Genomic DNA, 17,490 nt, shown 5'->3' with positions numbered 1-17,490 from the left:
AAGCTGTACTATATAAACAACTTTTAACTTGCCTTATAATCCAACATTATATCATAAATACCTCTACAAGGTGTTTAAAACTCTTTGCAACCATTTTTTAGATGTATGCAAAATACTTCAGGGATATTTAGGTTATTTCCAAACGTACTGTGATGAATAACTTTGTACATAGAAATTTTTTTTGGTGTATTTAGAGTTGTTTCTTTTGGTCACATTGCTTATACATTAAGTGTTTTTCTGTTGGTCAGATTTACTCACGTGGATTACTGGTTAAATGATATAAACATCAGAAAAGGTATGGATATCTTTTATGGTTCTTAGTGCATATTACCAAATTGCTTTTGAAAATAGTTGTACCAAATTATACGTCTACCAGCATCATATGAATTTCCTTGACTTTACTTATTTTATTTTATTTTGATGATTTTGACATTTTTGTTACCTTGATAGGCAATGAAAGGTATCTCGCTATTTTAATTTTCATTTCTTTAATCACCAGTAAGGTGGAACATTCTCCCACGTGTATGTCCCCTAACTCCTTTTTCTCTGTTGTGAATTATCTATCTCTCACTTGCCCATTGGGAGTTGATTTTCATAATTTGTAGGAGTTCTTCATGTAACAAAAACACCAAGCCTTGGTAGCATTTCCGTAGCCTAAATGTTGATGTCATTGCTCCACAATAGCCCGTGTGCCCCTAAAAGTGTGGTGAATGCCACTGCCTGCACCACTGGCCAACCAAGGAGAAAGCGTCTCAGATTCACCCTTTATGACTGGGGTCATGTTTATTTTACTTCTCACTACAATTTATTATAATAAGTGAGTCTGTGTTTTTACTAACAGCCCATTTCCTCCTTCATCCCCAAAGGAAAACACAGATAATTGGCATATCTGGTGCTGGAAAGAAGTGTGCATCAGAGCGAGCGTGCCCCGAAGACCCTCCGCAGCCTCATTAATCAAACCCAAATGAAGTGTGCCAGCCCCCAGACTTGGCCTTTCCTGACAGACAGAATCAGGTTACAGGGACTGCAAGGGCAGCCTCCCAACAGGGCAGTCCGAGTAGAGGGGAGGCCTGTCCCCGTCTTGCCAGAGGAGCTGGTAAGGGTGACGGGAGGTGTGTGGATACGGGATGCTCAACCGCCTCCACTTTGCCACCGACAAGTCACACTTTGGAAAGCACTCTCACAACTACCTTGTAAGTTAGGAATCCTTTGATCCATTCTGTGGGCAGGGAAGCTGGGTGTCAGAAGCTGGAGTGCTTTGCCCACCATCTCAGAACCAGAGATATGCCTGCAGGGGACCTGACCAGCTCTGATTTGTGTGTGTGTGTGTGTGTGGTTTTTTTTAGCATCTTTATTGGAGTATAATTGCGAGCTCTGATGTTTCCAGTTACTGTGATGTTCCAGTTGCTCAGGTCTTCCTGCAGGAGAGAGAACTCTATATCCAGGGCCTGAGAAGACCCCCGAGTTCTGGACCCATCAACACGTAAACTTGTATCTTGTGGTTTAACATCAAAGGAAGACACCAGTGCCGCAGTAGTCAAGCCCTCTAGTGTCCTGGGTGAAATTTCTCCTTTCTAGTCCAACAGAGTCACCCATTTTGGCTAGAATGAGGCAAAGTAACTAAGAAATCCTGGCAGTCGGTCTGATTGCAAATAAACTTCATCCATTCATCCGTGCAGCAAATGATTTTTAAATGATGCATCTTAGGACTTCCCTGGCGGTCCCGTGGTTAATACTCCACACTTCCAATGAAGGAGGCACAGGTTGAATCCCCGGTCCGGGAAGTTCTGCAGGCCATGTGGTGCGACCAAAAAAAAATTTTTTTTAATCTTAAACGATGCATCTTAAATTAACCTACAGTAATATTGCCTTTTTTGGTGTATAGTTCTATGAATTTTTACGCGTGTATAGATTTGTGTGAGCACCACGACCATCAGGATATAAAACCATTCCATCATCCCCCCAAGCTCCATCACAGTGTTCCTTTACAGTCACGCCCCACCCCCAGCCCCTGGCAACCGCTGATCGGTTCTGTCACTATAATTTTGTCTTTTCCAGAAGGTCATATAAATGGGCATTGTCAATATCACTGTCATACCATTGTCAGTGTCATACCATTCAGATTGGCTTCCTCCACTTTGCAACATGTCTTTGAGATTCATCTGTCTGCTCGTATCAATGGTCCATTTCTTATTATTGCTGATAGCACTCCGTTGTACGGATGCTCCGTCCATTCAACCATTCAAGGACTTGCTTCCAGTTTTTGGTGATTATGAATAAAGTTGTCATAAACATTTGTACAGGCTTTTGTATAAACATAAGCTTTCATTTCTTTAGGGTAAATACCCAACAGTGGGATTGCTAGCTCATATGATGTGTGCTTCACTTTATAAGAAGAAGTGCCAAACTGTTTTCCAGAGTGTTTTCTCCACCATTTTGCATTCCCACTAGCAGTATAGAACAAGCTATAGTTCTGCAGCCTCATCAGCACTTGGTATTGTCAATATTTATCTTAGCCATTCCAACAGGGAGGTAGTGGCACCCATCGTGGTTTTAATTTGCATTTCCCTGATGGCTGATGACGGTGAGTATCTTTCCTGCGCTCATTTGCCACCTGTATGTTCTCTGGTGAAGAGTCCAGGTCTATCAACTACTTTTCAACTGGGTTCTTTGTTTTCTTACCACTGGGTTTTGATAGTTCTTTACATATGTTGTAGTCTTTTGTTTGATTTGCATGATGGATGTGATCGATCATTGACAGGTGTCAGACAAGTGCTGCATGCAGAAGCCACAGCCCAGGTCCTCCAGGCAGGGCTAGGTGGGCAGGCAAGCAAGTCTTTACCACTGAGTGGGGCGAGGGCTATTCGAGCAGGTGGGATGGCACCTCTTCCAGCCTCGTGTGGTCAGCTGTGGCTCTCCAGGCGAAGTGTTTCCGAGCTGATTTTTGAAAGGCGGTAGGTGTGAACCAGGGTTTGCCCAAACTTCTTACACAGCTGTCTGTACTTGCTGTTCCACGCCCTCAGCTTCCATTTTCTACTCTCTCTCTCTCTGTCCCCTAGGTCACCTCAACAAGAGCCGTGTCTTCAAATGTCAGAAATCTATTTGGTTTGGGCCTCTCTCCCTAGTTCCCCACAGTCACCCAACCACCTCTCTGAATCTCTGCTTGAATTTGAAATTGAAATTTCAAATAGGATGACAACCGTGCCAAAGAGAACTCTCGATTTTTCCTGTGCAGCCTTCCCAATATGCCATAACCTAAGGATCACATCGGCTTCTGTCTTCCTTTCACACCCATATCCAATTCATCCTGTTTAATTTCACAACATATCTTAAGCCACTGTAAGCTGCCAGCATCTCTTGCCTGGATGATGGCAAGTTGCCTGGTCAGCCTCCTGCCTCTACCCTGGGCTTTCTAACCGCCTAAGCTCCACGCAGAGAGAGGCACCAGTGCAAATCTCATCTTGTTGCACCACGGTACTCCGTGGCTTCCCACCTTGCCAGTGTTCTAACCCTCGCCACAATGAACAACTACCTGCCTGTTCTGGCCCCAGTAGCCCTCCCCTCTACCATCCTTGCTTCTCCCGTCCCCAGATCCTTACCCCGCTGCCTCCTCATCACTAAGGTTTCCCCCCAAGTCTGCTCATCCTCCTATGAAGGCTACCCTTCAGGAAATCTCCATCCTATTATCCGTCTTATCTCCATAAAATCCGTAAGTTCCTGAAACACCCGGTTTGTTTGCTATGTGTCTGTTGTTTGGTCTCTCCCTACAAGAGTGTCTGCCCTAAGGGGCAGGACTCTACTTTGCTCCTGCGGCACCCCGGCTACCAGGAGAGGACCGCACGCATGTAGGTGCGCAGTGCACCTTGCAGAGAGGGGGTGGGGCTGGTGAGTCAGCAATAGATAGGTATGCCTGGATCTGGGGCAATAAAATAGAAAAACCAGGTTCTGGGGAGGAGGGCTTTAAGAAAGAATGTAAAAAGTCAGATTTTCGTTCCTGAAAATTAACTCTGGAAAGAGGAAATACCTGAGCAAGGGAGGTAAGTTAGGAGGATGTTGTAAAAGTCCAGAAGACAGATTGTGATGCCTTAACTGTGGTACTGGAAATAAAGACGCTGATGGGGGTAGCCAGAGTTAAGAAATAACAGGGAAAAGAAATCTATAGACTCTTTTAGGTGGAGATGAGAAGTCAAGGATAACGCCCAGGTCTCCATCTTCACAAGTCAGGGTCCCGGTGGTGTCGGTCCCTGAGAGGGTCTGTGAGGAACAGGAAGATCTTGGTGACGTCTGGGTCACATGGAACACAGCCCGGGAGGCATGCTGGCCACGAGGCTCATCTGAGCCAGAAGGGGCGTCTCTCCCAGAAGCCCAGGCTCCTCGGGGCGATAGTTCATATATCTGATCTAGCCTGTGGGATAGTAAATCTTGTATTTACAGGAGAACTTTAAGGAACTTATTCTGTTAGGGAGATGATAAATTCTTTAGAAACAACCTTTTCTCTCATGATCTTTTCTAATTCATAGATTGATTTTTCTTCTTTAGTCTATTGATGTGATGGATTCCATTAAATGATTTTTGAATGTTTAACCAGCCTTGTATACCTGGAATAAATTCCACCTGGTCATGGCATATAATTCTTTTTATACATTGTTGGAGTTGATTTGCAAATATGTTTTTGAGAATTTTTCACATCTATCTTTATGAGAGATATTGGTCTGTAGTTTTCCTTTCTTATACTGTCTCTCTCTGGTTTGGGGCATTAGCATAATGCTGGCCTCATAGAATGTTCTATGAATGTTCTATCTCTGCTTCTATTTTCTGGGACTGGTGTAGAGAATTGGAATAACTTCTCTACAGTCTGGTAGAATCCACCAGTGAAACTATCTGTGTCCATTGCTTTCTGTTTTGGAAGGTTATTAATTATTGATCTAATTCTTTAATAGATATTGGATTATCTATTTCTTTTTTAAGTGAGTTCTGTGGATTTCCTCCGTCAGGAAATTGGTCCATCTAAGTTTCAAGTTTGTTGGCACAGAGTTGTGACCATTACCCTTTTAATGGTCATTGGCGATAACATTTTTAGAATTATGCCACTAGTTTTGTTCTTTCTTTGCAGGTGCTACAATTCATTTGCTCACTTGTTTGCTTATTTAATAACTATTTTTGCATGCCTGTTGAGGTCCAGGTGCTGTGTTGGGGCCCTGGGAACTAGGGGTAACAGCAGCAAAAGTCCCTGGCTGGTGGACCTAACATTAGACTGTGGAGACCACCAAGTCACATGTGTGAGTCAGAGCGGGTGGTCTGGAAGGCATCCTGGAGATACCTTGGGCAAGGCCAATCTGGATAAGCCTTTTTCCTCTTTGCTGTGGGATCTGCATAACCACTGGGAGAGAGAGGTGGCTGGAGGTACATGCTGGCCTTGACTACTGTAACTTCGAGACAGTGACAGAATGGTGGATTTATATCAACATATGCAGGGATACTTTGGTTTAATTGCTTAGAAGAACTCAGATGAGCCTATAATTAAAATGCTGGGTAATGGGACTGTTGAAAGGGTTAAGAAGGTTTTGCAAGTCTCAGCATAATTTTAAGAGTATATTTTAAAATTTACTTTCCAGTTTCCTCTCTCCCTAGACAAGATCCGCTAGGGCAGGAGTCACGTCCAAGAGCAGACCCTGAAGACCTGCTTGTTCGGATGATCTCACTCGACTCCCGTGAATGGTATAGTAGTACCTGATGTTCAGGATGATTATAAGATTTGTCCAAATTGCTAAAATCTGGCAAAATGGGCATTCAAATGAGGACCTCTGATTTCAAGTCTAAGTCTGTTTAACTTGAAAGCAGCCTGTCCCTCAGAACTTTAGTTTCCCCCAGGGAGATTTTTTTTTTTAATTAATTATTTCTTCCATGGCTGTGTTGGGTCTTCGTTGCTACGTACGGGCTTTCTCTAGTTGCGGCGAGCGGGGGCTACTCTTCATTGTGGTGCATGGGTTTCTCATTGCAGTGGCTTCTCTTGTTGCGAAGTACAGGCTCTAGGCGCATGGGCTTCGGTAGTTGTGGCACGTGGGCTCAGTAGTTGTGGCTCGCGGGCTCTAGAGCACAGGCTCAGTAGTTGTGGCGCATGGGCTTAGTTGCTCTGCGGCGTGTGGGATCTTCCCGGACCAGGGCTCAAACCTGTGTCCCCTGCATTGGCAGGCGGATTCTTAACCACTGCGCCACCAGGGAAGTCTGCCCCCCCCACCAAGGGAGATTAAGGAATTAAACTGTCTCATCTCAAAAATACATCCCAGCTCTAGATGTGCTGAAAGTCAGAATGTTCAGGAGCTTCAAAGACTTAAGTCCTCCAAGCAACACAGCTTAGCGCAAGGAGCACGTTAAGATCCTGACTTATGGGCAAGACATCGAAATTCTCACAGGCTCCCAGTGGCCTCACGCAGGAAGCAAGATAACAGTATCTGCCTAAGGGGGCAGAGGAGGAGAAGATGAGGTAGGCATGTGAACCACAAGGGTGACGCCTGGTGTGTGGTGAAATGCTCACTGGAATGAGATGGAGATGGGGAAGCCATAACATACGAGACAGAGGGCAGAGCAGGCAAGAGTCGAACAGAAGTCACCTCTGAATAATCATGCAACAGTCAACATTTTCTGCTGCAAGAAACCTCTCTATTTCTTCCATTCCTCCAAAAAATGAAGCTCGGTGTTCTGCCTCCTGCTCTGTACTAAGAGCCCCAAGCAGGTAGGAGGTGTTAGAGTTTGTTCCTTCCTAGGTGATTGATAACTTCTGGGTGCAGAGTGTCTGAAGAACACAGACGGCACCATTCAGAGCTCACGGAATGAGAGCCAGATGTGACCTGAGAGGCTGACGCCATAATTCATCCACACAGCGCCCTGCCCGGCTTTAGTCTCTGCCGCAGGCTGTGGCTCAGAAAATGCATTACAAAAAGATATTTGGTACAGTTTGGGGATGACGAGGTGGAAAGTTAAAACAGAATTAAAATTTACTTTAATTCTTGTAAATGAATCGATATATGTGTGTCTTCCAAGTTTCAGGCAAAACAAAACAGACTTTTTTTTAAAGAAAAAAAAAAGCAAAAATGTTCTTAGTTGCTAAGGATTTGTGTCTGGATCAAAACCAACCTGGCTTCATAAACTTTAAATTATTTTAGATTTCAGGAAAACATGTTTCAGTTTGATGATGAGCAAATGGAGATTTCAGACATGTGCCTAAGGCTCTACTAAATATTCTAGAAAGAAAAGCACCATGCTTCCTCTTAAGAATGGAGGTTGGGACTTCCCTGGTGGCGCAGTGGTTAAGAATCCGCCTGCCGATGCAGGCGACACGGGTTCGAGCCCTGGACCGGGAAGATCCCACATGTGGCAGAGCAACTAAGCCCGTGTGCCACAACTTCTGAGCCTGCGCTCTAGAGCCCGCCAGCCACAACTGCTGAGCCTGAGTGCCACAACTACTGAAGCCCGTGCGCTTAGAGCCCGTGCTCCGCAACAAGAGAAGCCACCGCAATGAGAAGCCTGCGCACTGAAACAAAGAGTAGCCCCCTCTCGCCACTCGCTGTGTGCAGCAACAAAGACCCAACACAGCCAAACATAAATAAATAAATAAATTTATTAAAAAAAAAAAAAAAGAATGGAGGTGAACCGGATCTCTTTGAAAATGCAACTTACAGCAGGTATTCCAAGTAGTCAAACAGGGAAGCCCAACAGTCTTTGCACAGCCTGATTCTCTGGGGAGCTAACTGGGCAGGAAGACCACCGGCTGCTATCATAAAAATCCTTGCAGAAAACAAGGTGGCTGAAGCGAGAGGGTGGCCAATGGGAAGAAAGCAGTGGGACAGTTCTAGGAGGTCGCCTCAAGGGGGCTGGTTCATTGATTGAGTGTCTGGATGGAGAAGGTGGGCTGAGGAAAGCGGGGTGTCCAGGATGAATCCAGGTTTCTGGCTTGAGTTGTTGGATGGATGGCTGTGCCATTAATTAGGAATACTCTAGGGAAAATTATCTAGCCTTTCAAAACCTTAGTTTTTTCTTCCATAAAATGGAGAAAACATCAAGTACTCTACAGTCGTTATAGAACTTGGAAAGTTTCATAATACACCTAAGAGTGCCTGGAACACAGAGCATGTTTACTAAATGTTTTCCCTGCTACGTGTCCTGCTTCCTCTTCCAGCCTCCCTCCTCCAGCTCCAGGCCTGGTGGTACTCCTGCTTGCAGGAATGAACCCTTTTCTCTCCCAGTCAGGCTTTCTCCCCTGCATCTTATCAAAGCACCTCACCTGCCTATGATGGCATAGCCTTTAGCTTGCTATGTCATCAGTTATTGAGATAAATCACCGTCATTCTCATCTCAGTGTAAGTCGCCCTTGGAATGCAGGCTTTTCATAGCATGGAGGGATAACATTTTAATTTTTTTTCAGAAATGGATCAGGTTCTTTTTGCCCCTTGCCATTTTCTTCCCTCGCTTACCCCTTTCCTTCTCCTGCATTCAAGCAAATAGTTGGATCCCTACTGCATCTGAGAAAGGATGCGATAGCTGGAAAGCAAAGACAACAAACAAACAACAATAATGACAAAACTCCTGGGTCTCATCGGTGTTGATTTCTCAAAGCAAATCACTTGGGGAATTAAGAAGATGTGAGAAAAGTGGTCACACACTTATACACACACCGCTCACGTCTGTCTCTTCTCTCCAAATCCTGTGGGCACAGAGGGCTATGTGCCTCTTTTCCCTCCTAATCCTCCCCAAGGCGTGCACGCATGTGTGCATGTGCGTGTGTGTCTATGAGACAGACAGAGAGAGAGAGAGGGGTACCTCCTGAGGGACTGATCAGCGTGGGAGGAACTCCTTTCTTGGATCAGACACTTGGCAACAGCCAGAGTCAACATCCGCTGCTGGGCCAGGCCCGGGGGTGCAGATGGCTGCGGCGTTAGGCAGCTGCGCAGGCAGGAGGGCACACACCTCGCAGGGCCACTGCCGTCCGGGGCTCCACCAGATTGCAGGATGGCCTGGACTTAGCATGTCTGTTGGCGTGGCACCCACGGAGAAGTGGAGGCTGGTGACAAACCCAGACTTCACCATGGGGAAGAAATAAGACCCCATTTCAAAACTGTAAATGGGCTGATTTGAAATGATCTGTTTTGTGAGGGTAAGTTAGTTGCAGACTATATTGTTCTAGAAACTTTTTTCTCGATTTCTAGAGAGCATACACATAGAAGGTTAGGACTGAAGTGAAGCTGTGTATTGTTCTTGAGAAAACGGCACAGTTATTTGTATTCTTTTACACGCTCGCCCTCTTGGCCCACTAGTGCCCATGGCTGACCACAGTACATCTGGGCAGTGGGCAGAGCTCAGCCCTTTCACTGAGGACAAACGTAAAGCAGCCCTGGCACCATCATCTGCTCAGTTAGGGACCTCCCTCCAAACCCGCATCCCTTCTGTGCCTCGTCCATCACTAGTGGATTACTCTCATTAAAACAAAGCGATGATTTGATTTTTCCAAGGAGCTTCATTGGAATGAGGAAAAATTAAATTCACCAAGGGAAGGAGGAAATGGTTGAATAACAACATGACAAGTAATTGAATCTTAAGTCCGTGGACGCCCCGGTGTGATTCAATTCTGACACGTGAAGCTAGGAATGAGAGGAAGAGTCCTCTTCCAGGCAGCAACCTGCTCAGCCACATAAATAGCCTGGTGTTCCTGGTCATCTGGTTCCCTTAGTGATGCGTGACTGGTTTACTCCATGGGCAGAATCTGGTCCTTGCAGAGTGACTTTGGCAGCTTGAGCAGCAGTTACAGACATTACTAAGAACCTACAACACACCCAGTGTGATACTGTAATACCCCACTTAATCCTCGAAAAGCCAGAGAGCAGGGTAATATTATTTCCATTTTGCCTATTAGATAACAAAGACCTCAGGAGGTTGGAAAAATACCAGACATAGAAAGTGCCAAGGCTGGGATCTGAATCCTGTACTTCTAACTTTTGTATGTTATCTCTACCACACTCACGGTTACTTGTAGGAGGGTGCTTACGTCGACGTGGACATGGACGCAAGATTCCTGCTGGGACCAGCTCATCTGTTTACTGAGCTCCTATCTTCTTGGTGCCTTTTTCAATTCTAGTCGGTATGAGAGGAGACATACTCCTACATTTTGTGAAAGGACTCAAACAGTTAGTGCATAGATGGCCAATTTACTTAGGAATGAATTAGCAATTTTAAAAACCCATCAATAAGCAAAAAAAAATTTTTTTAAGATAGCACCAAATGCCAGAGAGATTGCAACGAAATGATACCCTAATACATTGTTGATGGGATTGTTCATTGCCTTAATCTTTAAAAAAATTGATTTGGCAATTGTTATGAGTTGAACTGTGCCCCCTTAAAATTCATACGTTGAAGTCCTAGACCCAGTCCCTCCGAACGTGACTTTATTTGGAAATAAGGTTTTTGAAGATGTAATCAAGTTGAGATGAGGTCATACTGGAACAGAATGTGCCCCTAATCCAATACAAGTGGTCTTTACACAAAGGGGAAATCTGGACACAGATACACAAGACGAGGAGGAGGGTGTGAAGAGACACAGGGAGAAGACAGCTGGCTACAAGCCGAAGAGAAGCCTGGAACAGCTCCTCCACGGCCTCAGAAGGAACCGCTCTGATGACACTTGATCTTGGACTGACAGTCTCCAGAGTGTCACACAAATGGTTCTGTGTGGTCATGTGTTATGGCAGCCCTAGAAAACCAATACAGCAATACATCCTGAGAATCTTAAAACCGACCATACCATTCGGCACAGGAATTTCTTGCCTTTGGTTGCCTCTTAAGGAATAACGAATACTGACATAGGTTTATGCACAAATGTATATTTCTCAGGTCTTTCCTTCCCGATGCTATTGCAGGAGGCCATTCAAAAGTCCTCCAGAACCTGCTTTACTTCTGAAATTTCTCTGGGAGCTAGAGCATCATTACCAAGAAAACGCTTGCCAGGTTTTCCTCTCCTTGTCTGGCCTCCTTCAGCGATCAGCTCCCACACCTCATTCTGTGGACGTCACTGTCCCTGGCTGCTGCCCTGTCGCAGCTCCCGTGCTCTGGGTTCTGATCACAGGCGAAGGTGAAGCCCAGTCTCTCTCCTGGGGTCCAAGATGCGAGTCTGCAGGTGGGCTGGGCCCACAGGTGTCACAAGGACCCCACAACCACTGAGGACGCTTCCTCTTGCAGCCCGGCCTTCAGGACTGGACCTGCCAGGGTGCGGCTTTCTCAGCCTCTTGCAGAAGGGAGCCCCGGGCCATCGGGCCGCCTGATTCTGAGCAGTCTGGCCACCAGACACATCTGATCTCAGTGCTGATCACGCTTTGGCCACCCATCCTGCCTCCCGCCCACCGTGTGATATTCACGCCAGTTCTCATCTCTGAGTTGATGCTCTGTCAAGCCGCCCACTCACACCTAGAGGCAGAGCCCTGTGCCCTGGCCACAATGGCATTAGCAAGTCGGCCACGTGAGGCGGGCAGATGTGGGACACGTCCTTTCTTTTTCGGATCTGAGCTTGCTGGATGTCCTCTGTAGCGAGAGGCAGCACCGACAGACCCTCCAGTACTCACAGGTTGACCCCTGTGCTTTGGAAACTTACGCAGAGTGCGCGGAATTCTGATTTTAAACACCATCTCCCTGTGTGGCCTGTTTGCAGGACTGCACAGGCCGCTGGAGCAGCCCTGTTGACCTCTGACCCTTGGCCCACTAACCGAAACAAGGTGAATATTTCTTGGGCCGGTGTGGCGGAGGGAGGACCAGAGAATAAACCTGACCCTACTTCCCCTGAAGGTGATGAATGGCCCCCCTTTCAAGCCGGGGCCCTCTGGCCCTTTTATTCTCTGCTCTGGTTTTAAAAAGCGGAGGATGGATTGAGTGCCTTTCAACTGTTTACCAGCAGAAGGACAAAGATCAGGTTACCAGCCAGAATGATTCATCTTTTCTCCCAAATCAAAGCCTGTGTCCACAGCGCCTGTGTCCACATGAGTTCATCTTCCGTATTCAGACGGTCAGAGCAGGAGGCCAGGGACAAAGTCCCGGGAGAAAGAGAGATGGAGTCATTAGGTGCAGATGGGGAGCAGCAAGGGCTCTTTTTCTGCCTTCACATTGGGACTTTAATAGAGTTTTTTGGGTTTTTGTGTGTTATTTTTTTAAGCAGAAGTGTCTCTGGTTTCCTCCAAGTCGGGACAATTAGCGATGTTTTTCCAAGGATCCCGAGTTGGGACATGTTTTGAGAGAAGTTTCCACTACAAAAATATCTATTTACATTTAGAAACATGACTTTTGGAACTGTGAGAACCAACATTCATATTTGAAGGAAAAAGTGCTGTGGGTTTGAGACACACTGATGCCATGACCACTGGCATTATAAATCCCAAACATAGAGAATATAGTCAAGTATAGAGAACAGCCACTTACAAAATTCTAGCATTTTGCCATATTTGTGTCGGTTTTCACTATGAAATAAAATACACAGAGACCATGGAAGCCCCTCTGTACCTCCCTGTCCTTAAATCGATGTTTTCGTTCCCAGAATGTTACTATACTATTACTATGGATGCATGTATCCATAAAAAATATATAACAAAGTATTGAATTTTATTTGAATACATCATTCAGTAATGAGCTTTTTTCACTCAATCTTATGTTTTTGTCGTAATGTTTCACTCAATGTTTATGTTTTGTCAGTAATAATACTGACAGATATAGCAATTCATTTCATTAAACTAGTGTAGAACATGTCATTTCATGCATATTGTACACTTCAGTCATGATGATGGGTACTTAGGTGACTTCTGTCAAGAGACGTGAAGGGTCTGGTGTTCCACTCCACTTACCAGCTAACAAGGCGGCCGCAATCTCTTGAATGCTGGTAGAAGGAATGAGATTCCTGGGTCAGAGATGAGAGACTTCATTATTCACAGCCAAGGGAGCAGCCAGAGTGTTGGCACATTTGTGCTGGTTCCCCAAGCCCCCAAACCTATAGGGTGACGTGGAGAGCCAGATGACAGCTGCACAGGTTGCATTGGGTTGGGTTGCAGGAGAGGACTTCTGAGCTTGGGGATCCTGCAGATTTCGAGCAGGCGGTAGAGAAGCTGCCTCTTGGTCCTGGAGTGAAAAGTTCCCTCATCCTTTGAGGTTCCTCCCTGCAAATACAGCCCTGAAGATGGCTGGGTAAAGAGCAGTCAAGGCTTTACAGTTTGGGCACAGCCAGCAAGGCACGTAGGGGAACCAGAAACCCAAGGAGGACTGCATCTCCCAAAGCTTCCAAGTGCCAGCTCTTACAGAGGTACAAACAGGCATGCCATTTGTCTCCTTACCCAGCGTATGTGAAAAGTAGGTTTGCTTCTCTCCAAATTGTTTTTCACAGTGATTGTGGGAATTTACGATCTCCAATAGCACATAGGGATTTTCTTGCTTCTTTATCTCCTGTTGAACCCTTGTGTTGTCAGACACTTTAATTTATGCTAAGCTGACGGTTATAGAAGGATAATGCAGGTTGTTTTAATGTTTCCTTGATTTTGAGCATGTTTTCACTTACAGTATTGACCTTGCAGTTTCCTCTCTGTCCTTTGCCTTTTCATGACTTTTTGCCTGTTTTTGTGGATTTTCATTTTTCAGATTGATTTGCAGGTGTTCTTTGTCCATCCTGAATATAATTCTTTGCCAGTTATATGTATTAATAATATTTCTTCTCACTCTATATCTTGTCTTCTCACTTGGTGTACAGATCTTTGTTTCAGAGAATAGTTTTAAAGTTTTAAATATGGAAAAGAAATTAAGAAAAAAATCCATTTACAATAGCATCAGAAAGAATAAAATACTCAGTAATAAGTTTAACCAAGGAGGTGAAAGAGCTGTAACTGAAAACAATTAAAACGTTGATAAAAGAAATTGAAGAAGACACAAATAAATGGAAAGATATCCCATGTTCTTGTATTGGAAGAATTAATATTGTTAAAATGTCCATACTACCCAAAGTGATCTACAGATTCAATACAATCCCTATCAAAATTCTAATGGCAGTTTTCATAGAAATAAAAAAAAATTATCTTAACATTCCATTGTATGGAACCACAAAAGACTCCAAACAGCCAAATTAATCTTAAGAAAAAAGCAACAAAACTGTAGGGATCATACTTCCTGATTTCAAACTATATTACAAAGCTATAGTAATCAAAACTATATGCCAGTAATGGCACTGGCATAAATACAGATACCAGTGGAACGGAATAGGGAGCCTAGAAATAAACCCATGCATAGATGATCAACAAATCTTTGACAAGGGCACCAAGAATATACAATGGGGAAAGAATATTCTCTTCAATAAATGATGTTGGGAAAACTGGATATCCACATGCAGAAGAAAGACATTGGACCCCTATTTTGCACCACTCACAAAAATTAACTCGAAATTGGTTAAAGACTTAAAGGTAATACCTGAAACTTTAAAACTCCTAGAAGAAAGCATAGGGATAAAGTTCCTTGATAATGGTCTTGGCAATGATTTTTTTGGATTTGACACCAAAAACACAAACAACAAAAGCAAAAACAAACAAGTGGAACTATATCAACCCAAAAACCTTCTGCACAGCAAAGGAAACTAACAATAAAATGAAAAGGCAACCTATGGAATGGGAGAAAATATTTGCAAATCACGTATCTGATAAGGGGTTAATATTAAAATATATGAGAAACTCCTACAGCTCAATAGCAAAACACCCAATTAAAAACAACACAATTAAAAATGGGCAAGGGAACTGAATAGATATTTTTCTAAAGAAAATATACAAATGGTCAACAGGAATATAAAAAGATACTCAACGTCACTCATCATCAGGGAAATGTGAATCAAAACCACAATGAGCTATCACCTCACATCTGTTAGAAAGACTTTTATCAAAAAGATAGGAGATAGCAAATGTTGGCAAGGATGTGGAGAAAGGGGAACACCTGTGTACTGTTGGTGGGAATGTAAATCAGTGAAACCACTATGGAAAACTACCAGAAATTAAAAATAGAACTACCATGGGATCCAGTAAACTCACTTTTGGGTATTTATCAAAAGAAATGAAGTCACTATCTTAAAGAGATATCCAAAGTCTCATGTGCATTGTAGCATTGTTCACAGTAGACAAGATATGGAAACAGCCTAAATTTCTGTCAATGGATAAAGAAAATGTGATATCACACACACACACACACACACACACACACACACACACGTACAGTAGAATATTATTCAGCTACAAGAATGATGGAAATTCTGCCATTTGCAGTGACATGGATGAACCTGGAGGACGCAATGACATGGATGAACCTGGAGACACAATGCCATGAAATAAGCCAGACACAGAAAGACAAATGTTGTATGATCTCATTTACATGTGGAATCTAAAAAATTCTGACTCACAAAAACAGAGAAAATGGTAGTTACCAGGTGCTCAGGACTGTAGTGAATAGGTCAAAGGGCACAAACTTTTAGTTAAAAAATGAGTAATTTCTGGGGCTCTATGTACAGCATGGTGACTATAGTTAATAATATCATATTGTATACTTGAGATTTGCTAAGAGAGTAGATCTTGTGTTCTCATTACACACACATACACAAATGATAACTATGTAAGGTGATGGATGTGTTAATTAGCTTTATTATGATAATCATTTCACAATACATATGTATATCAAATCATCACCTTAAATATACATAATTTTATTTGTAAATTATACCTCAGTAAAGCTGGAGTTAAAACAGTTTGTTTTTGTTTGTTTTTTAAATTTTTGGCTGCATTGGGTCTTCATTGCTTTGTGCGGGTTTTCTCTAGTTGCAGCGAGTGGGGGCTACTCTCTGTTGCAGTGTGTGGGCTTCTCACTGCGGTGGTTTCTCTTGTTGGGGAGCACAGGTTCTAGGCACGCCGGCTTCAGTAGTTGTGGCATGCAGGCTCAGTAGTTGTGGCTCACGAGCTCTAGAGCGCAGGGTCGGTAGTTGTGGTGCATGGGCTTAGTTGCTCCGCGGCATGTGGGATCTTCCAGGACCAGGGCTCAAACCCGTGTCCCCTGCACTGGCAGGCAGATTCTTAACAACTGCACCACCAGGGAAGCCCTAAAACAGTTTTAAATAATAAAATTTATTTTTAATTTTTAAAATTTTGTTTTTGCATGTTAAGAAACTCCTATATTTTTCCTGTTTTTCTTTTAAAACATTAAAGTTTTGTTTTTTTCATTTAGGTCTTAAACACATGGGGAACTTAATCTTTTGTGTAGTATGAGGTGTTGAATCTAATTTACTTTCATATGTGGACAACCAATTGTCTAATCACAGTTTAGTGGATTCCCCACATACAGGTAAAATAGCCATTCCATCATGCTCAACAGTTGTTCAGGCTAAAAGCCTTGGAGCTATCCTGACTCTTGTACCTGATATCCAATCCATCAGCAAATCCTGACAGCTCTACCTTAAGCAGCTCTACCCCAGCCAGCCATTTCTCATCCCCACCACCACTGCTGCTCAGCACCACACCACTCCCACCTTTTGCCTGGATTACTCTCTGGCTTCCTAATTAGACCTCCTCCTCCTTCTCTGGCTTCCCTACAGATTCTTGTCCACACAACAGCAGAGTTACACCTTTAAAAACATATTTGGTCATGCTATTCCCTGCTCACATTCAGGATAAAATTCACAATTATACCATGTCCTCAAGCAACCTGATTGCTGGCTGCTTTCTTCATCTCATTTCCTCCTTCTCTCCCTCTCTCTCTGTCTCTCAGTGTCTGTTTGTCTGTCTCTGTCTCTCTCTCTCTTGTTCACTGTGCTAAAGACACACTTGCTATTTCTCACACACTGACTCTGTTCCTACCTCAGGGCCTTTGCACTTGCCACTTCTTTTTCCTGCCATTTCTCTTTCCCCAGATAACTGTACAGCTTGCTTTAACCTCATTTAGGTTTCTGATCAAATATCACTTTATCAAAAATTGCCTTCCCTATTCATCCTCCACTAAAATATATCCGTTCTATCCACTTACTTTATTTTCTTCATAACATTTACCACTACTCAATGTCATAGTATATTTGTTTACTGCATGCTCCACCTATTAGGAAGTAAGTGCCCTGAGGGAAGGCATTTTGTTGGTCTTCTTCATCCATCTATTTCTAAAGCCAGGAACAGAGCATGGTGCAGAGTAGAGCCTTAAACACATATGATGACTGAATGAATGAATAAATGAGTAAAGGTTCCAACTGGGAAAAATAAAATCAGTTTTTGGTAATAGTCTTACTAAATTGAGATTTAAGTCCCTCCATTTTATTATATTTATAAAAATTGCCTTAGCTATTATTGGGTTTCATTTTTCCATTCCAATTTTATGACCAATGTGTCAAGTTCCACATAGACTCATATTGGGATTTGGATTGGAAATTCACTGTATTTATACATTAATATGAGGTGAGTATCCCCA

General features: G+C 43.6%; 1 protein-coding gene across 25 annotated transcripts in view; it reads right to left on the bottom strand.

Moving 5' to 3' along the window:
* The window catches only part of LOC309665353 (small ribosomal subunit protein uS3m), a 182,265-nt gene that overhangs the window by 91,199 nt on the left and 73,576 nt on the right, over positions 1–17,490 (bottom strand). The window contains exon 5 of one of the 25 annotated variants that reach the window (XM_082471584.1): positions 13,716–13,753. The exons of 22 other annotated variants lie outside the window; for them this stretch is intronic. In XM_082471584.1, coding sequence (XP_082327710.1) covers positions 13,731–13,753 — 23 coding nt within the window. In that variant the 3' untranslated portion in view covers positions 13,716–13,730. Of the gene's footprint in view, positions 1–13,715; positions 13,754–15,794; positions 16,139–17,490 lie in introns of those variants that run through there. 2 more of the 25 variants (XM_082471588.1, XM_082471572.1) reach the window with 2 other exon arrangements.

Source organism: Balaenoptera physalus (genome assembly GCF_965194825.1).
Source record: "Balaenoptera physalus genome assembly, chromosome: 8".
In the NCBI taxonomy this organism is placed as follows: Eukaryota; Metazoa; Chordata; class Mammalia; order Artiodactyla; family Balaenopteridae; genus Balaenoptera; species Balaenoptera physalus.
This window is presented reverse-complemented; position numbering and strand designations above follow the sequence as displayed.